This window comes from Muscardinus avellanarius, assembly GCF_963383645.1.
Source record: "Muscardinus avellanarius genome assembly, chromosome: 21".
NCBI classification, from domain to species: domain Eukaryota; kingdom Metazoa; phylum Chordata; class Mammalia; order Rodentia; family Gliridae; genus Muscardinus; species Muscardinus avellanarius.
In genome coordinates this window covers 13,306,028-13,327,725 of record NC_137807.1, presented here as the reverse complement: position 1 = coordinate 13,327,725, position 21,698 = coordinate 13,306,028, and the positions used below count along the sequence as shown (strand labels likewise).

General features: G+C 46.2%; 1 protein-coding gene and 1 pseudogene across 2 annotated transcripts in view; one reads left to right on the top strand and one right to left on the bottom strand.

Annotated features, from left to right (window-relative positions):
* The first annotated feature begins 8,470 nt into the window (after positions 1–8,470).
* On the top strand, positions 8,471–9,068 carry LOC308278145 (small COPII coat GTPase SAR1B-like; annotated as a pseudogene). The gene has a single exon. The product of its transcript is annotated as a small COPII coat GTPase SAR1B-like (transcript).
* A 7,245-nt stretch (positions 9,069–16,313) lies between these two features.
* Positions 16,314–21,698, bottom strand: part of CCDC60 (coiled-coil domain containing 60) — a gene marked incomplete at both ends in the record, with an annotated part of 178,894 nt that continues 173,509 nt past the window's right edge. Inside the window, 3 exons of the mRNA XM_080717652.1 lie at positions 16,314–16,415; positions 18,705–18,894; positions 21,380–21,511. Of these exons, the coding sequence (XP_080573778.1) occupies positions 16,314–16,415; positions 18,705–18,894; positions 21,380–21,511 (424 nt within the window). The remainder of the gene's footprint in view (positions 16,416–18,704; positions 18,895–21,379; positions 21,512–21,698) is intronic.

Sequence of the window (21,698 nt, the reverse complement as noted above, 5' to 3'; positions counted from 1 at the left end):
CAACCCCTCACATCCCCCCCCCAAGCTTCTAGGAGTCACTTAGGAAGAGGCATCCCAACCCTCCTGTGGGTTTATATGGTACTTTGAACATAGCTGCTATCCTATTTGTATATAACAATGTGACAATCAGGCACAGTTTGGATTTGAAATGTCCCCAAAGACCCTCGTGTTAAAGGTTTGGTCTCCTCGTGGTGTAATAGGGAGGAGGTGAAAGTTTAAGAGGTGGAGCCTAGTGAGAGGTGGGTCTTCAGGTCTTTGGGAAATGCCTGGAAGGAAATGGTGGGACCCCAGCTCCTCCTCCTCTTCTCTTTTTCACTTCCGTGCCATGAGGTGAGCACCTCTGTTCCACCATGTGCTGCCTGCCTTTCAACAGGCCCCAAAGCAACAGTCAGTCGTGGTTCCAAAGCTGTGAGACAAAAAGAAACCTTTCATCTATGAAGGTTGATTATCTCAGGTCTTTTGTTACAGGAACGGATAGCTGACACATGCATTGCCTTCCTCACAAGTCCAAGTGCTTCACCGGGGCGAAAGGCTATCTGTTCCTTTGCTTTTAGTGCCTTTCTTGTTTGGTGCCTGTCAAATAGAGTGTACATTATAATACACCCAATCCCTTCATTAATTTTTACTACTTACTTGGTCTTGGTAGGAATGTAGTGTGGATCGCTCATAATCTAGTCCATTGAGGCTTCAGGAGAGAAGACTAAATCTTTTACCATCTGGCCCACTTCCTGGCGGGCCCTACTCAGCTTTCCTGTTACTCTTTGTTGGTGAGTTTTCTGGAAATGTAAAACGATATTAACTTGAAGAGATGAGGCGGGAAGTGGCTCTGCTTTGTGCAATCAGCATAACAAAGTATAAGTCCAATGAGACCACATTTTAAGTGCCCTTGAGTTGCTGGGTGTGTCACGGAATCCTCTAACAAGCTCTGAAATAAGCAGAAAAGTGTGCCGGGTGTGGTGGTGCATGCCTATAATCCCAGAATTTGAGAGGCTGAAACAGGAAAATTGCAGGTTTGAGGACAACCTCAGCAATGTTGTATAAGACTCTCAGTAACCTAGTAAGACCCCATTTCAAAATAAAGAAAAAAGGGCTAGGAGTATAGCTCAGAGGTAGAATGCCCCTGGGTTCAGTTCCCTTGGTTCAACACACACACACACACACACACACACACACACACACACACACACTTTTATAGTTTTTGTAAATTTCTCTCCACTTGTCCTTGGGTCTGCTTGCAAGTGAGACCTGGCTGCTGCTTTAGCAAGGCTGGATGGTGGTGTCTGTGTCACCCCAAGGAAGACTGGCTTAGGGTGGATTATCTGCTCCTCAGGCTCCCTGGTTCCTCAGCCCTTGTGGTTATCACTGCAGAGAGAGAGGGAATCAAAATGTGATTAGAAGAGCCAGTCTGCGGGAGGAACACCACAGAGTGCATCACTTCTTGTTTTTAATTCAGGCTCTTAGCCATTTGACTTCTGGGTGGTCTCAACCATTGGAAATGTGACCATTAAACTGGGAGTTGTGGGGCTGGGGGTGTAGCTCAGTGGTAGAGCACACAGCATGCTAGTGGTCCTTGTTCAATCACAGCACTGCAAAGAAAGAAAGAAAGAAAGAAAGAAAGAAAGAAAGAAAGAAAGAAGAGAAAGAAGAAAGACACAAACAACACTCCCCAGCAAAACAAAAAACCCATCACCACCATGAAAACAGCAAAATAAGTAAATAAATAAACAAACAACCCTAAACAAAACAACCAAAAATCCAAACTGGGAGCTTTGATACCAATCAAGGGCCTGCTGCCTAAGGTGCAAAGAAGCCCGTACTGTGGCACTGGTGTTTGACCATAAAAAGAGAAATAACTTGATTGAGCTGGCCGTAGTGGCACATGCCTATAATCCCAGTATTTGGGAGGCCAAGAAAGGAGGATCACAGGTTTGAGGCCAATCTCAGCATCTTAGTGCGACCCTCAGCAACTAACAAGACCCTGTTTTAAAATAAAAATTAAAAAGGACTTGGGCTGTAGTTCAAAGGTAGAATCTCGGTTCGTTCCCCTTTACCAGTCTCCCTCCAAAAAACCCCAACAAAACAAAAACCCAAACAAAAATCCAAAAGAAAGTTTGGTTGTAGGTTCACAGACAAGGAGACCAGAGGCTCAAATCTGCCCAGCCAGCAGTGGAGGAATGTGGGCAGCCTGCTCTAGGGGTAAAACATACGGTGACTGTTACTGGGGAGTTTCTAGTCCCCCTTATTCTGGCCCATTCTGCAAATGTTGACCGCACTCTTCATTTCTAGCCTAGGTCTGCTGCAGGTGGACAGTGGCTCAGTGGGTTAGAGTGTGGTGCGGATAATCTAGGTCTGCAAGGCCCTGTTCTCGTTCTTGACGGTTCTGTTAGGTTTGTAGGAAACTCATGGTTCTCCCAGGTCATCTTACACCAGGCTCCGTGGTTCTGCACTGGTGCCCTGAAAACTGACTCGCAATACAGTTTTTAGGAAGAGGAAAGTTGTTGTTTTTGTTTGTTTTGGTACTAGGGATTGAACCCAGGGGCATTTCACCTGTGAGCTACCACCCTGGCTTTTAAAATTTTAAATCTGAAACAGGGTCATGGTAAATTGCTGAAGGCCTTGCCCAGTTGCCAAGGCTGTCCTTGAACCTATTCTCCTGTCTCAGCCTCCCAACTACTGGGCTTACAGACGTACACCACGCAGCCAAGCTGGAAAGTGGCTGTTTTATGGCCCAATTTCAGCTGGGTATATATATATATATATATATATATATATATATATATATATATATATATATATTAAAAAATCTGTGTAATGTTTTGCAGCTTGAGCAAGTTTGGTATATTATTTCTCTGGGCATCATCAGTTTTGCTGGGAAATAACGTAGAGAGTCAAAGAGGAGACAAAGGAAGAGAGCAATAGAAAGGCAGTTGTTTGGGGCCATTGAGCGCCAAGTTGTGTCATCTTCCAGCATCTGCATTGCTGGGGTGCAGAGATAGCAACGCCGATTTCATAGACACACTTTATGTTCTGAATAAACAGGGCAGGGGGTTTAAGGGAGAGGCATTGTAGACTGGGGAAATAGGAGGTGCTTACTTGGAAGATGGGGAGACAAGGATGGGGTCCCTGTTACCCCCTCAGGTTGCAAGACTCTCATCTCCCTGTGGTTTCCTGGCTTGACCGCTATCAGACATAGGGGGCCATTTCTTTTTGGTGCTGGAGATTGAGCCCAGGGATGGTCTATCTCCTATCTATACCCTCCAGCCCTATTTTTTTTTTTTTTTATTTTGAAACATGTTCTTGCTAAGTTGCTGAGGGTGGCCACGAACTTGCAACCTTCCTGACTCAGCCTCCCGTGTATGAGATTACGGGGGTGGGTCACCACACCTGGAGGTGCCATTCTTGGTAGAGACTGAGTAGGGAGCCAGAGTCAATCCATATCTAAACTACTAATAAAGATGAAAATTGACTTTCTCTGGGACAGCAGTAAATATAAGTTTCAGCATTTTCTTCTGCTCCCTAACGGACTGTCGTGTGCACCCCTCCACTTTCAAGACCCCTGAGCTAGGAGATTCCTTTATCCTGAGCTTCTCACAGAGACCTGTATGTGAGGGCTGGCGCTGAGAACAGTCCCCACCTTGTGCTGGCTTCATGGTCTTTTAAATCCACATTGGCTCTGCCACACCTGCCGCAAACCCGAGTGATAAAACATCTGCAGTCTTAGTCTTTCCCTTTTCTCTTGATGGATGTTGTGGGTTTAACGCGGGTTTTCCTCTTTGCTTTACCTGTGGAGCTGTCTGATTGAAGATTCTTTTCCTACGGTCTCTCCAGGCCTACAGAGGAAGGGGCTTCCTCAGGGGCGTCTAGAACTCGGCAGTGCGCGCCCACAGACCCCTATCGGTTAGTCCTATTTTTGTTGCAAGTGAAGGAAGTCAGATTGAATCTGGCTTACGCAGAAAAGAGAATTTGTTCGCTCCCATAACTAAACCATTTAACAGTTTGGCTAGATCCGGGGCTTTCGTGACGTAACCGAGACTTGATGTCTTTCTTTTAATTGTTTTTGGTTGGTGCATCATTACTGTACGTGGTAGAGAGACTGACTGTGATACATCAGGACACGATTTGGTCGGTTTCCTTCCCTGCGCCTCCTCTTTCCCTTCTGTCCTCCAACCCCATCATCTTCCACTGTTCTACTGATCTCTCTCTCTCTCTCTCTCTCTCTCAGTTTTTATGAGGCCTCTTTTTCCCTTTTTTCTCTGTAGCTTCTACATCTGAGAGAACGTGTCTGATTTTCTGTGTCTGGCTTACCTCATATAGATGGTGTTCTCCATTTCCATCCATTTTCCTAAAAATTATGTAATTTCATTCTTCTTTATGGCTGAGTACAGCTCCATTGTGTATATACACCATATTTTCTTTTTTATTTGTGGTGCTAGGGATTGAACCCAGGGGCATTCTACCTCTGAGCTACACCCCAGCCCTATTTATTTTTATAGTGAAGTCAGTCTCACTGAGTTGCTGAGGTTGGCTTCAGGCTGCAGACCTCCTGTCTCAGCCTCCCAAGTGCTGGGATTACAGGTGTGCACCACTGTGCCCGGCTTGTTACCACATTTCTTTATCCATTCATCTGTTGATGGACACCTAGGTTGGTTCCATAATTTGGCTATTGTGAATTGCTGCTATAAATATGGTGAGGCATACATCACTATAGTACTCTGACTTGAATTCTTCTGAAAAGATACCAAGGAGTGGTACAGGTATAGCTGGGCAATAGGATGGTTCCATTCCTAAGGAGTTGACCTCTCTCTTGCTGTATATCTGTATATTTTGCTTTTTCTTTCTGTTTTTGTGTGGTGGTTCCCAGAGTTCCTAGGTGTGTTTTATCTTGTGGTCAACGAGGGGGATCCCTCCCTGTTCTCTCTTCTTGCTCCATTGAAAGTTCAAGGGTGGAGACTGTGAGTGTCCATTCCTGACACATTGGCTACAACCAGGGAAATGATATACATGGACTGACCATGTCTTGGCCACATGGCATTGGGTTGAAACACTGCCCAAAGCCGGGCATGGTAGCTCACATTTGTAATCCCCGCGCTTGGGAGGCTGAGACAGGAGGATCCCACAGGTTTGAAGCCAGTCTCGGCTACTGAGTGAGGCTCTCAGCAACTTAGTGAGACCCTGTTTCCAAATAAAATATAAAATAGGTCTGGGAGTATAGCCCAGAGGTAGAAGGCCCCTGGGTTCCACCCCCAGTACCACAAACAAACAAACAAACAAACAAACAGGAAATACTGCCCAAGCCACAATGGATGAGAGTGGTTTTTTATGCTATCAAATAAAGAAGGAGCGGGGGGTGGGGTGGGAAGCGCACGCTTGTAATCCCCGCGCTTGGGAGGCGGAGACAGGAGGATCACGCAGGTTCGAAGCCAGTCTGGGAGTGTAGCCTGGAGGTAGAAGGGTTTCCAGGAACCCCAGTACCACCACCACCACCACAAAAAAAAAAAAAAAAAAAAAAGAAGGCGCAGTCAGGCACATTTTCTACCTTCGAGTCAGGACTTTTCTTGCTGAAGGCTCAACTCTAGTGTTGGAAGGATGTAGTCTTCTGTCTGGGTTACAGTTTTCTCCTTGAAATGCTGTTGTGATACTGACTATCCAGAGTAAGGTCACATGTCACAGTTTAAGGGCACAGTCCCCCAAGAATGCCCTTAAAATTCTCTCCACAAGTTCAGAAATGTGCAGGCTACCTATACTTCTGACCAACTGGCTGCAATTCAGTGATTCCCTCTAGCCCCTCAGGTCCAAAAATCCACTAGAAAGACTAAAAAAAACCCCAGAAACGCTTGATGACTACTGTTACAGTTTCATTATTAAGGATGCAAATTAAGATAACCCAAAGTAAGAGTTTTATAGGTCAGGTCTGGAGGGGGCTGCAGTCTCTCATGTCCTCAAGAGGTAGCAGCGGTGGGTATTCAGGGGTTTTGTTTTCTTTGAAAGTGATTAAGTTTTCATTATGTGTTTGATGGAGTCATTGGCCATGTAATTGAATTTGACCTTTAACCTTCCTTTTCTTCCTAGCAGACTTAGGATGGATGGATGTCACCTGCCTCACAGTCCCCCATGGTTGATCTTTCTGGCATGATCAGCTCCAACATAAACTCAGGAGTGGCCCCAGGGTCCCACTGTTCATGACGAAGGTACTTCCACCGCTTGGGAACCCCAGTGCCTCCCAAGAACTGGGCATAAAGATCCAACAAGTTATTCCCAGGCCTGGACGTTAAACTTCTGCCCCTGTTCATTATTTCTACTGTGGCTACCAAGTCTAGCTGGGCCGTCATCCTGGGTGACATTTTCAGCCTCTTCCTCTTGTCCTTGCGCTCACAGAGCCTACATCTGGTTGGAGAAAGAGCTGACAAATTGTGAGGGTTGAGGGTGAGCTATTTGGAGACTAGAACGAAAAGGACTCTGTCCCCACAGGGTCCCCTAGTGTGGCTCCCGTGTCCAGTCTCCCAGGCTCGTGTGATGGAGAAAGCCTGGGAGTTGGAGAGTCAGGTCCGGTCTCAAGGTACTGGGTGTGTCAGATCTTCCAAGTGCTGGTGAGATCTGCTCGGACTCTCAGAGGATTGCTTCGAAGCTCACGTAGTGCTAATGGATGCAATCAGCCTTCAGAAGATGTAAATGGCTTCTAAAATGTACGATTGCTAAGGCTATATCCCTACTCCCACCAAAGACGACCAGTTTGAACCCTTAAGCAAAAGCATCTAAACAAATCGAGAGACAGTACAATGTAGGCAAGATGGTTTTGCAAAATCCCAGCCAACCAGAACCTGAGCTTTGGTTTCATTGCTAAAGGTGTGCGGTGTGTGACTTGGCTTAGCACTCACCCTGTCTGGTTTCACTATTTTGCTTTTTCGATTCTGGTGATTGAACCCAAGGGCATTCTGCCTCTAAGCTACACCACAACCCTAGTTTTTTTTTTTTTTTAATATAGAAACAAGGTCTCACTCACTAAATTGTGGAGGCCCTCACTAGGTTGCTGAGGCTGGCCGCAAACCTTCGATCCTCCTGTCTCAACCTCCCAAGCACTGGGATTACAAGTGTGCGTCACCCCTGTCCTTGGCTGGTGTCAGATTCTTGTCACCTACAAACTGGGGCCAAGCACAATCATGCTAGTCTCATAGGATGATTACCAGCCTTCAGCCATAAGGCACTCAGGAATCTTTTACTTTATTCATTTCTTACTCTATATTATCTGCATGTCGCTTCCCCTGACATTTCCAGGCCCGAGACAGAGGCAGCTGCTCAGCTCAGCCACGCAGGGAAGGCCCGGGCTGGAGAGAGCAGTCCTGGGTGAAGAGGAGGCCCTGTGGGAGTGGGCCCTAACTAGAGCTTGGGCTCTTAGCCCGATACTGTTCACTTTTTGTTTTTGTTATTGAGGATTAAACCCAGGGGCATACTACTTCTGCGCAACACCCCCAGCTTTTATTTAATTAATTAATTAATTTTATTGCGGTACTGGAATTGAACCTAGGGGACTTCTACCTCCAAGCTACGCTCTCAGCCCTCTTTTTTTATCCTTTATTTTGAAACAGGGTCTCACTGAGTTGCGGAGGGCCTCACTAAGTAGCTGAGGCTGGGCACAAACCCGCCATCCTCTGTCTCCGTCTCCCAAGTACTGAGCTTACAAGCGTGCGCCACCACGCCTGGCTTTCTTTTTAATTTTTGTTTTGAAATAGGGTCTCACTAGGTTGCTGAGAGTCTCACAAAGTTGCTGAGGCTGTCCTTGAACCTGTGATCACCCCTGTCTCAGCCTCCCAGCGACTGGGATTAAAGGCATCACAACCATTCCTGGCTTCTGATCCCATTCTTCAAAGTAGGTTGTAACTTTTGGTCCAGGACTTCCCTGATTGGGAATCCATTTTTAAAAACAATGTCAAGAAAGGGAGTCAATGAGAGTGTGACTATTGGCTTACATTACGAAACCTTAGCCACTGTCTCCTTCACATACAGTATAAAAATAGGAGGTAAAACTGCCACCGACACAATAAATCAATCAGGTGTTGTCGGTTAGTCTTATTATATCTGTTTAAAAGAAAATGAGAGCCAGGTGTGGTGGCACATGTCTGTGATCCCAGTACTTGGGAGGCTGAAACAGGAAGATTGCAGGTTTGAGACCAGTCTCAGCAACTTAGCGAGATTCGCTGCAACCTAGTGAGACCCTGTTTAAAAACAAAAACTAAAAAGGGCTGGGGGCTAGTACTTGGGAGGCTGAGACAGGAGGATCGCAGGCTCCCGACCAGCCTCAGCTACTTAGCGAGGCCTTCTGCAACTTAATGAGACCTTGTTTCAAAAATAAAAAAATAGGGTGCTGGGGTCATGGCAGCCATTGTGCTTTGCTGGTTGTGTCAGAGAGGAAGGAGGGCGGGCTCCGAGCAGGGGGTTGCATTCACTGTGGTTGTGGACCCTAAAGGATTTGGATATGTCCTTCATATTTGATTGGATTTATAGTGGTTTCAGCAGCATGCTACAGTTTTTAGGTTTATATAAGAAAACTGGTAAATTGGTAATTTCTTAGATTGGACAATGCCGGAAAAAAACCTATAGCTACACATCCTAAAAGATGACATATTTGGACAGCGTGTCCCCACACGACATCCCACTTCAGAAGAACTGACCATTGCCGCTGGGAGGATAGGTTCAAGCCCAAAGTGTATCTGCTGCCAGCAGCACTGTGGATTGCGCAGACCATGAAAGGCTGTTAGAATGGAAAGAAAACTTGATTCACTAATGACAGATGAAGCCATTGCTGATGTGCCTTCCCGGTTCTTGGGAATAAGATCGACAGGCCTGAAGCCATCAGTGAAGAGAGATGTTTGGTGTGTATGGCCAAACAATAGGAAAGGAAGGGCACCCTATCTCTGAAGGAGCTGAACACTTGACCTCTAGAAGCCTTCATGTGCAGCGTGCTCAAAAGATAGGGGTACCCGGAAGGCTTCCGCTGGATGGCACAGACATCGGTCTACACCGGCCCGCAGTGTTCCAGGCCTGCTCAGAGGTTGATTGGGTGGCACGCATAACTTGAATTTAATAGACTTTTGTTGGTCTTAAAATAGATGTTTTTTAGATTATGAATATATCAAATTAATTTGAGTGAGAATGCAAAACGGATTCAAATAAGTTTGACTATCCCGACATTAGCTTTCTCATTCCACATGAGCGGTTTTTATAGTCTGTAATCAGACATCCTCAGCACCGTTCATAAAGAGCACCTTTGCAACGTTACATTGGAAGCACTTTTTTTTTTATTGGTGCACTGTATTCATACATCATAAAGGGATAAAAAAAATTTTGTAGACATACACGCACACATCGCCCAGTTAGCCCCTACCCGATCCCCACTCTGTTCCCTCACCATCCTTCCTTCCCATGCTTGGCTTAGTGGTTGACATCTAGTTTTATAGCAATTTATCCAAAATTAACAATGATAATCTCACATAACAGTTTCATTTGTCTGATACCAAGCTTTTGATGACTTAAAGATAACATTTTAATATTTCTTTTTGCTTTTTTTCTTACCAGAGAATATTTTTTCTTTATTTTTTTTAGGTGAAACTATAATACATTTATTTATTTATTTATTTTTCAGAAAAAATCTATCCTAATATGGAATATGGACTCTAGATACCCAAAACGATCTCGAAAAAGAACAAAGCTAGAAGATGTATTTTCTGATTTCAAACCATATAAAGCTACAATAATTGAAACAGTGTAGTACTGTTATAAAGGCAGATACATAAACCATTGGAGTTAAATAAAAGCCTAGAGATAAATTCTTCCATATATTGTCAAGTTATTTTTGACAAGGTTTCCATGAACATTTGGTGGAGGAAATACTAATCTTTTAACTAACTATTGTTGAAAAATAATAATTGCATGAAAAAGAATAAAATTGGACCCTTACCTAACACCATATACAAATATTAACTCAAGATAAAAGATAAAAGACCTAAATATAAATCTTAAGGCTATAAACTTTTAGAAGAAAATCTGGGTCATAAAACCTCACAACATTGAAATTGGCAGTGATTTCTTGGATATGATTTCAATGGCACAGGCAACAGAAGGGTAAACAAACTCCCTAAAAATTAAAAAATATTGTATATCCAAAGATAATGTAAACAGAGTTAAAAGTTACTGATAGAATGGAATAAAATATTTCCAAATGCTATATCTGAAGGTATATTAATATTCCAACTAGAAATCCTAAAAATTAGCAATAATAAAAGCAAACAATACAATTTAGAGATAGGTAAAAGACTAACATAAATAATGAATCTCCAAAGATAACCAATCTTAGTTGTCTGTTGGATGGAAAATCTTGTTTCTCTGGTTCTGGTGTGTGTGTTACCTATTTCTTCTTTGTACTTAATCTCTGAGTATTTTCTCTAGCGCTGGTTTTGAAGACATAAATTCCTTCAGTTTCTGTTTGTCATGGAAGCTTCTTATTTCCCCATCTAATTTGATAGAAAGTTTTGCTGGGTAGGAAATTTTTGGCTGGAAGTTGTTTTCTTTCAGAGTTTGGAATATGTTACTCCAAGCCCTTCTGGCTCTCATGACTTGGTTTGGGAAGTCTGGAGTGATTCTAATTGGTTTGCCTCTGAATGTCACTTGGCCCTTTGTTTTTGTTGCCTTTAAGATTCTCTGCTTGGCTTCCACATTGGTCATTTTGACAATTATGTGGCGTGGGGATTCTCTTCTCTGATCCTGTCTAAAGGGAGTTCTATAAGTTTCCTGGACCTGTGTATTGACCTCTTGCTCTATGTTTGGAAAATTTTCTGCTATTACTTCCTTGAAGAGATTGTTGATCCCTTTGGTTTCACCTTCTTTTCCCTCCTCTATTCCAATTATTCTTAGGTTAGCTCTCTTAAAATGGACCCATATTTCTTCAATGTCAGATTCCTGCTGTTGGATTTTTTTTTCTAAATTAGAAACAATGCGTTCAGTTTTGGAGTGATCTTTTTTTTTTTTTTTTTTTTTTGGTGGTACTGGGGTTCCTGGAAGCCCTTCTACCTCCGGGCTACACTCCCAGACCTATTTTTTTTTTTTACATTTTTATTTGGAAACAGGGTCTCCTAAGCCAGCGCATGTGGCTGACTTCAAACCTGCACAATCCTCCTGCCTCTGCCTCCCAAGCGCAGGAATTACAAGCGTGCGCCACCACACCCGGCCGAGTGATCATCTTCTAAGAGCGAGATTCTATTCTCCATGTGGTCAAATTGGTTGTTTATACTTTGAATTGAGGCCTTTACTTCATTAATTGCATTCTTTATCTCTCTTTGGCTCTGTCTGAATTCTTTTTGAATCACCTCTATTATTTCTACAGTTATTTTCCTGATTTGATCTTCTAGAAATCTCTGATTTTCTGTTTTATCAGGTTCTGATGTTGTGGGGTTGTGGGCATTCATTGCTCCATTGTTATTCCTCTTTCCCATGATTTCAGAAGTTTGTGCCTTCTCTGGGTTCTTCCCTGGGTCACTACGACTTCACTTAAGGCGCTCTGGATCTCGAGTCTGTGGTATCTCAGTCACTACTACTCCTTTACTGGGTAGTATCGCAAAGTCTCAGACCCAGGGAGTCAAACGAGGCTGCTTTAGACCATGGGGGGTGCCAGGTTGGGCATTCTCCTGCGGGGAGTTTTAACTATGGTGTGATATCTCTGCCACCACCACTCCCCTACTGGGTCAAGTCCCTGGGAGTGCAGTACTGGGATTTCTCCTCTAGGGGCTTCAATTTGACTCACTGTTGTTGAGTGCGCTGATGGAGCTATAGTGGACTTGGTGAATTCGCTGCTGCCGCCGCCGGTGGCAATATGGCACCGCTGCCATGCCCTCGACCATGAGGCTGGCGTATTTCTTCTCTGGTTTTGAGCTCTGCTATGAGTCCCTGGAGGGCATGGTGAGCCCAGCCCCTGGGACCTTTAGACACTCCTTGCACCAAAAAATCTGCCGAATTCCACCCAGCTGTTCCGCAGCGGCTCACCTCGGCTCACTGTCCGCTGCTCCTCTCTGGAGCCTGGTGGGCTGTTGAGTGCATTGGTCTGGTGCCGTCCAGTGAGCTCGCTGCTGCCATTGTCAGTATGGCGCTGCTGCTGTGTCCTCGGTCGTGAGGCTGGCGTACCTCCTCTGTGGCTCTGAGCTCCGTTCTGAGTCCCCCTCCTCTATGGAGCCTGGTGCTGCAAGGGAAGATGGTGCCCACGCCGTTCCGTGCTGTGGCTCTGGCTGCAGCACTGCGGTCTGGTTTCTTTCTGGTGTCTCGTTTTTCCAGCCCTCTTTTTCTCTGTCCCTTGTAATTACATTTTTTGTTTCTCTGCTGATGGTGTTTTCTGGTTATGAAAGGTGCTGATTTTGTGGTAGTAGAGATTGGTTGTTAGCGGGGCTCGTAAGCCCCACTTTTCTCCATCGCCATTTTCCTGGAAGTCCTGGAAGCACTTTTTAACAGTGTGAATCTACAACTATAAACTGTATTTAAGGGCTCATCATGTTAAATTTTTTTATATACTTGTTTGGAACTAGTTTTAAATTTTTAGATTAAATGTCTACCTCTCTTAAATATACAGCTAATTATTAGCTTATCAATGATGCCTTACAATCTTCAAAACTACTTTTTCTTATGCAAACATCATGCAATAAAACAGACTCTAATGTTTTGGCAAAACCCCCCCCACAATTAAATAGAGTTTGGGGGTATAACTCAAAGGTAGAATACCCTTGGGTTCAATCCCTACTATGCCCCCACCCATCCAAAGAAAAGAAACCAGGCTACCTATCCAAATTATACAGCCCTGGGAAGGTTTCTCAATTTTTCTACATCTCCAGTTTCTTCTACTATCATGTGGGGATCAGAGTAATACCTACTTCATAGAGCTGTTGTAAGGACAAATTAAGATTAATATGTGGAGCCCTTAGAACAATACCCAGCCTACAGCAAGGACACAATAGATGCCTCATGTAAGTTATTTAATTGGTTTAGAGATGTTTTTGCTTTTGCGTGTTCAGAATTCCCCTGGAAAGATACACAAGCTCCTAGGTTTGGTGTCTGCCTCTAAATGAGGGCAAAGTCTGGGAGTTGGAGGGATGGCACACTTACTATTTTTTCTGTATCATCTTGAGCTGCTCACGTTTTTACCCTGTGTATGCGTTCCTTTTCCACAAGAGGCAAGGACTATTATGGATAGTACAAAAAATCCTCTTGTCAAAATATATACAATGCTGTTTTTCATCCTCTTTCCCTGTCTCAGATTAAAAACATTTTTTTGGAAGACTAGAAAATTCCCCTCCAAACGTACATCTACTTGTGAGCAGGAGCCAGCAAACTGTGACTTACAGCCCGAATCTGGACTGTTTGTGTTTGTTTGTATGACCTGTGATCTAAGAATGGTTTTTACATTTTGTTCAGCCCTGGGGATTGAACCCCGGGGCATTCTACCTCCGACCTACACCCCGAGCCCTGTTTTTATTCTTTATTTTTGAGACAGGATCTCACCAAGTTGCAGAGGGCCTGTGATCTTCCTGTCTCAGCCTCCCAGTACACCACCTGACTAGATTTTTTTAGGGCACATGTAGTTTTCAGACTCTCATGCTATCCGCTTCGATGGCTTGGGAGGAGCAGGGGAGCAGATCTGGGATCTGACACGGCCCGGCACACAGTAGGTGCTCAATTAGGAGTCGCAGGAAGGGGCTCACAGCAAAAATATTTCTTCCAGGGGCCTTTTGAGCCTGAGGCCGTGAAGAGGATATGATAATGCTCCTCTAGTCCCCAATATATTTTAATAATAAAAGATCTCTTCCTTGTTTGCTTAGATACTCTTTGTCTAGGCAGAGTAGGTCTTGCGAGGACCTTTCTTTTATCAGGTGGTGACATTTTACGGTGGAAGAGTAATTCAAGTAGCGACCACTAGATGGAGACATAGCTCCGAGCAATAGGCCCAGGAAGTGCCTGGCAGGAGGGTGGTGTATCTGCGGATCTTTCCTGTCTTGGACAGACAGACCTTTGTCCAGCCAGACCTGGCTTTGCCACGTACCTGCTGCGTGACTTACCAGCAAGCAGCCGTAGATACAGGATGAATAGCTGCAACATGGTGTTAATGCCGCTTTGGAGAGACGCTACGAACATTAGATAAGACCGTACGGGAGAAGATACTTGGAAAACCGTAGACTTAATCTTATGCCTGGAAGCCGCGCCTCTAGAGCCAATCCAAAGCACGATTCCAAAGGCCCCATCACTTTCGAGGCCTCCTTGTATGATAACAGGGAGGCCTGGGGCCCAGGGGGTAGTGTGAGTTTTAGGGGAGCCATCCAGTCCGCTGGACATGGGGAGGGAAGTGAGGAAAGGCTGAGAGCAGTGGAGACTGGTTAGTCAGCCAGTCATACAGTGGTAAGAGAAGAGGCTCTGCTCTGCCCCTGCACAGCACGGGTACCGTAGATGCCAACAATGTACTGCATGTTTCAAAAGGTAGAAGAAAAGATTTGGACTGTTTTCACTCTAAAGAAATGAGCCGGGCATGGTGGTACATGTGTGTAAATTCCAGTTCTTGGGAGGCTGAGACAGGAGGATCTCAGGTTGGGCGGCAGCCTCAGCCACTTGGCGAGGCCCCCCACAACTTACTGAGACCCTGTTTCAAAATAAAAAAAAAATAGAAGAGGTTTGGGGCTGTAGCTCAGAGGTAGAATGTCCCTGGAAATCAATCACAGGCACACACACGTTAAGTGTTGAAGGATATAGATGATGTGTACCCTGATTTTTAACAGTACACAAAATAGGCATGCTATAAACATCATAGACTACCCCATCAATTTTTATATTTTTATGTATTAATTAAAATTAAATTATGAAGAAAGAATTAGAAACACCCTCCAGAGCCCCCATCTCACCATCTGCAGCATGGGAAGAGTGTGAGGGCCGGGCCTCGCAGGGTCAGGAGGGTGACGAGATGACAAATGCCAGGCATTTTGCACAGTGTACAGCATCCCAGAGCACAGCCTCCGGCCAGTGAAGGTCAGATGAAGGGGGCGGCTCCCTGCCTTTGTCCTTCCTCCCTCAGGCCTCCCTCTCCCGTCCTCCTCCCTCACTTCTTACTGAGCCCTCTTGGCTGTGGGGTGCTGCTGTCAGGCTTCTGTATCGGAACAGACCTCTCCCCCTCCACCTGATGGTACCCCAGGCATCGCCAACTTAATATACCTGAGGTGTCGCTCCCCACCTTCTCTTCCTGTCCTCCTGGTACTAAAAAGGCATCGTCCTCCACCCACCATTCCTGGTGCTCCTGCTCCCCTCCACCACCCGCTGTCCACTACAACACGGTCTGTTTATTCTATTTATTAGTTATCTTTTCAGTGTTCTTTCTTTCTCTCTGCCCCGCCATTGCTTTCCCCACAAACCACAGCCACACCTCTTCTTACCATCTGCCCATTCATGTATCCATATATTCATTTTCCTTATTTTTTTTTTTTTTTTGCAGGTCTGGGGATGGAACCCAGGAGCATTTGACCTCCGAGCTATACCCCCTGCCCTATTTTTTATTCTTTATTTTGAAACAGGGTCTCACTAAGTTGTGGAGGGCCTCACTAAGTAGCTGAGGCTGGCCGCGAACTGCGATCCTCAGGTCTCAGCGTCCCGAATGCTGGGATTACAAGCGTGCGCCACCACGCCCAGATCATATACTCATTTTATATCCATCCATCCATCCATCCACTCATTATCCATGCATTGTTTATCCATCTATTCCTCTATGTACGTACCCATCCGTTTATCCATCTACTCATGTATCTATCCACCCACCCATCCATCCATGCATGTTGAGAAATACATTCCAGTTCCAACGGGGTGAAATGGGGAAATCATTGGCGCCTTTTTAACCAAGTGATTGTGAGATTTAAATGATATCATATGGCCAGAGCACTCGCGCTGGACCTGTTGCACACCACACCTGAATTCCACAGCTCCGACGCTTTCCCAGCCAGACATCAAACATCCAGCCCAATTTTATTATTCTGAATTTGTGGAAAAGGAATGGGGTGAAGGTCTCTGGGCAGGTGGGTGGAGTCAGACTGGACCAGTGGCCAGCGACTGGGAGGTTGGGCTGGGGCATGGGGTCGAGGGGAGGGCCACCTGGAATCTCTCTCCAGGATGTTTTCAGGCCAGATGATCTTTCTGAATCTTAGCACGCAGCCATGAGGGTAGGCCAGGAGCCAGTGCGCAGAGAGGATGTTGGGATGTGGTGATGGCTCCCCTTCCTCGGCTGGGACAGTTGGTGACGCGGGCCCAGGCTACATCAGGGCGCTGTGGGGCCGGATGGGTAGATTGATCCGGCTCTGCAGCCAGTTGATATAATCCTCCTGAGGCATGTGGATGATGTGTTCTCGCACAAACTGGGGGTTAAACACAGAGGCAACCTGAGATTGGTTTGACAGCTAGAATCCACCCTTCCCCATCTCCCCTGCAGATCCAAGAGGTCTGTGATTGAGACTTTTGGCCCCAGGATGCCCCCAGCTGTTCAGACATCCATTACGTCTGGAGCATCAGGCTGGGCTGGTCCTTTGGGGAAAAGGACCCTGCCCTCCAGTTTCCTGGTCCGGCCATCTTTTTATACTCTTATGGGTGCATTGTGATTTTATACCACAGTGCGGCTTGAGTGACATATCTACACCCGCACACCTCACTTGGCGTGTTTCCCTCTGTGTCTCACCCGCTCCCGCTCCTCCCTCCCACACGTGGTGGTGAGAGGGGTAGCAATGGAGACCACGCCGCTTGAGCTGCCCCTTCCCCGAGCCTCACTTCCCCGCCTCCCTCCCCAGCCGCTTCCTGTTCTACTGGCCTCCCTTTCCACTTCACGACCACTTCCCAGTTTCTCTCTAGCTTCCACGTGTGTGAAAAACCACCTGACTCTCGGCTTTCCGAGACAGGCTAATCTTGGCAAAATATTCTCTGGTTCCATTCAGTTTCCTGCAAATGACATGATTTTGCTCTTTATGGCTGAGTAAAACCCCGTTGTGTGTATAGACCACGTCTTCTTTATCCCTCCACCTGTTGCCTAGGCTAGTTCCATAACTGGCTCCTGTGAACTGCGTGGCTATAAACGTGGGTATGCGTGCGTTATTATAGTTTTCTAACTTTAATTCTTTTGGAAGGATGCCAAGGGGTGGTATAGCTGGTTCACATGGTGGTTCCACTACTGGTCTTATGAGGAACCTAAGTCCCGATCTCCATTGTGGTTGAACTAATTTACAACCAGTCTATTAGGATCCCTATTTCTCCACATCCTTGCCTGAATTTTTAATTTTTTTTGTAATTTTTGGTACTGGGGATTGAACCCAGGGGAATTCTCCCTCTGGGCTATACCTCCAGTCCTTTCTTTATTTGTTATTATCAATTTCTTGTGACACTGGGGATTGAACCAAGGAGCATTCTATCTCCAAGACACACTTCTAGCTTTCTTTATTTTATTTTGAAACAGGGTCTCGCTAGGTTGATGAGACTCATTATTTGCTGAGGTTGTCCTCGAACCTGCAATCCTATCTCAGTACTGGGATTACAAGCATGTGCCACCACACCTGGCTATTTATTTTTGAAACAGGGTTGTTCTAGGTTTCTGAGAGTCTTGCTACTTGCTGAGGCTGTCCTTGAACCTGTGATCCTCCTGTCTCAGCCTCCCAAGTACTGGGGTTACAGGTGTGTACTACCACACCTGGCTTTGTTTATATTCTAGATCATGGCCATTTTAATAGGACTTAGATGGGATCTCAGTGTAGTTCCTCTTTCCACTCCTTAATATCTTTTTAAAAAGTCATGTTGCTATACGTTTTGGCTCAGAGAACTCTTGGAACCCTAAGGACAGCTCTGGGCTTGTTTCCCAGGACAGGGTTGAGGACACACAAGATACAGAGTCTCATAGACTCTAGAATCAGAGACGCCAGATCCAGGTTACCAGAGGTTCTGTGGCATTCCCCTTGCAGAGGAGCAGGCTAAGCTTTATTAGCCAGGCTGTGAGCTCACCTCAAAGAAAGGAGGATCTTGTAGCCCCTTCCCTTTACCCACCCAGGAACTGCCTCTCCCGTGCACCCTCAGCACTGGCAGGGAGACACTGGACCCCACAACTGGCAGAGAAGAAAGAGAAAATCTGTGTTCAGCGGCGATTTTCTGCCTTCCTCAATTTTCCTTGGGCCAATAGCAACCAGAAGGGGCTCAAAATTGGCCTGCAGAGGGAAATGCAAATAAAAAACACACAGAGGTTCCATCTAACTCCAATTTAGAGCGCGATCGTTAAGAAGGAAAACAAAGCTGGGCGTGGTGGTGCGCGCTTGTAATCCCAGCATTCGGGAGGCTGAGACTGGAGGATCGTGGTTCATGGACAGCCTCAGCTACTTGAGGCCCTTTGCAACTCAGTGAGACCTTATTACAAAAAATAAAAAGACTAAAAAAATAGGGCTGGGGAGTGTAGCTTAGAGGTACAATGGCCCTGGGTTCCATCTCCAGTACCCCCCTTCCCCCCAAAAAAATAATGAAAACAAGTTGGGCGTTGGGGCGAAGCCTGTGATCCCGATTCTTGGGAGGCTGAGTCACAAGGATTGCAGTTTGAGGAAAGTATTAGACTCTTGGCAACTTGGCGGCTGAATCAGGGCACCTGAGAAATTTTGAGGCGGCAAGGGGATGGCGCTTACCTCGATCGCCACGGCAATGTCCGGGGAGCACAATTCCCAGATCCGCAGCTCCTGCAGCACCTTCAGGAGGACGTGGGGCCGGATTCTGAGGTCCAGGTTCTCCCCAAACTTCTGCAGTTTTGCCAGGACCTTTTTGGCAGGGCGGAAGTTCTTCAGGTCCTCAGGGAGTTTGGACAGCAGATCGAAGTACCTTCAATCCCAGTGGGAGAGGGGCAGTTAGGGAGGTGCTGGAGGGGACCTGGGCCCACGGGGTCTTCCTTCCTCACTCTTTCTTCTTCTTACTCCTGTCTCCAGGGCACCTGAAGCTCAACTTGGGGTTCTCCCTCCATTCTAAGTCATTAGGGGCTCACAGATCAGACACGTCTATTTTTAGGGGTAGGAAGATCTGGAGCATGGACTTGTATTTCATCAGGAAACCAATTAAGGGCATGCTTTCAAAGGATGCCTTTATAATTTTTCTATCAGTCAGAGAACGTGAAAAGCTAGGAAGAAAGGAGGGAGGAACTGGGACCCTGAAGCTTCTCTTCTGAGAGTTAGTCAGCCCGGCATGGACGTGGACATCTATGGGCGTCTTCCAGGATACAGGAGGTGCTCAGCTTCCAGATGATGATGTCAAGGGGGAGGAGTGGGTGTGTTTGCATCTCCCTGGGAGTAGTGAGCAAGCTGAGGCCACAGCTTGTGCGTTTCTTTGTTATGATGAGTGTGAGGGCAGGTGCAACCCCGACTCCGTCCTTATGGTGGGAACTGATGGGTGGGCTCTAACCTTTTTGGTTCTCACCTACTTTTCTCACAAGCAATATGCATGGAGATTCAGGAGGCTCTCGACAGGGCCCTTCCTGAAATCGGGGAGCGGGGAGTCCTTTGCAAAGCCTCTCCTTGGGAGGGAAGTGTGGAGGGAAAAGGGGAGTTAGGAGCAGATTCATGTACAGGTATCACAGAGAGGCTAAGGCTGGGATTCAGCCTGCGACTCTAATGGTGGAACTTCCGGCCTCGTCATGGGGAAAGCAACTGCCGGCGGTCATGGCAGCCGGGCGAGGACGCCGCCGAGCCTCAGCCCTTCATCTGTCCAGTTGATCGTTCAGTCTCTCAAGAAAGAATCATCGAGGACTTACTGGGAGCCAAGCATAGTTCTCGCACTCAGTGCTGAGAACCCCAAGTGCCTGCTCTCCCGGAAATTTTACTACACAGAAAAATGTGAGTATCTATTATTTACTTATATTATACATAAATATATGTGAATATATAGTATGTGTCACAGATATATTTTATAGAATATACATAATTATATAATTATTGGAATATGTTTTATTAATATACACAATTATATATAGTTAGAATATGTAAGTATATATCTCATACTCTGGGGGTGTGAGACGGCATGAAAGTTCCCATAGCTCTGCTAGGGCCCCGGGGACCTGCTTGCAAGCCCCCCTTCTACATTATTAAAATCACGGGAGGGAGTCTGTGGACGTCTTTAGGCTTTTTCTCTTACTCTTCTTTCTTGATTTATTCATTCTTCCAGGGTGGGGCTCATGGACTCCAAGTCCATATTGCCGCTGAGCACAGACTGGGGCCACACAGGGACTTGCACCCTAAATTGACCGCTTACTGGCAGTGTGACCTTGGATAAGTTAATCGACTTCTCCAAGTCTCAGTTTCCTTGTCTGTGAAATGGGGTGAACATATATACTCTTCAGGGTTTTGGGGGAGGGATAAAATAATTTATTAAATCTGCTTAGGGTCTGTCATTTAGTAGTGACTCAATTCATACTGCTTTCTTTTGGGGGGGTTGTGTCCTCCTCTCCTCCCCTTCCCTCCCCTCTTCTCTTTTCTTCTCTTCTTTTCCTTTCTTTTCTCTTGTGGTGCTGGGGATGCAACCTAGGGCCTTGCACATGTTAGGCAAGTGCTCCACCACCGAGCTACACCCACTTTTCTTTTAAAAAGTTTTATTTTATATTTAATGAATGCACAATGATTGTGCATACTTATGGGGCACAGCGTGACATTTCAATACATGTGCACAGTGTGCAATGACCCTACTTGTGCATACCTATGAGGTACGGTGTGACATTTCAACAAATGTACACACTATGTAATGGCCCAACCAGGACATCTGTCGCATCTGTCGCCTCAAGCTGAGAACATTCAGAGTCTTCTCGTGTTCTTTTAAAATTCACACACAATATCACCCACTGTAGTTGCCCACGGGGCTGTGGAGCACCACAGCTCATCAGGTGCTCCTGGTCGCAGCCTCTTATCCTCCCTGTGCCGGGGCACAGTGCTCCTGGAATCTGCCCACCTGGTTTTGTATCCTTAAGGGCTTCAGTTATTTGGGGGATGTAGGGATTGCTGCACAGACCTCGTGGTCTGTAGAAATTCTTAGTTTGGTTTAGTTTTGTGGCCCCTGGGGGCCGGAAGGTTTGTTCTCCTTATTCCTAAGTCTGAATCGAATGGAAGGTAAACATCCCATCCGCAGGTTGTGTTGTCTGTGGTTCAGAAACCGATGGGGTTTTGCATGACTGTGATCTGGAATTCGCCTGTTTGGTATGGCCCTATTGGCGGCCAGTGGGCGTTCGGGGGTGAAGCCTCTAAGCCTTGAAGGAAGTGGAGCCTACTGTGATCTCGCAGCACCGCCCACCCGCCCCCAGGGCGCCCCTGGTTTCCAGCATCCTTACCAGTGGTCTGCATTCTCCTCGGCATCTCCTTTTACTATAGACACTTTATGTCTCATCTTGGCCAAATCCTTTTGAAAAGTGGAGACCAGAACAAAAGAGTGGAACTTCTGGAGGCCTCTCTCTTCTTGGCGCCTGTCAGGGGTGAGGGCGAGGGAGGAGCGTCAGCCTCCCACTCCCCCGCTGTCCTGGCCCACTCTGCAGTTGGCCTTAAATGCCGGTCCCTCCTGCAGGCCTCCCTCCACCCTCTCAGCTATTCTTTAATTTATGATCTGGCTTCTGCTGCAGGGGAATGCGTCTCTCTCCAAGGTCCTGAAATGAT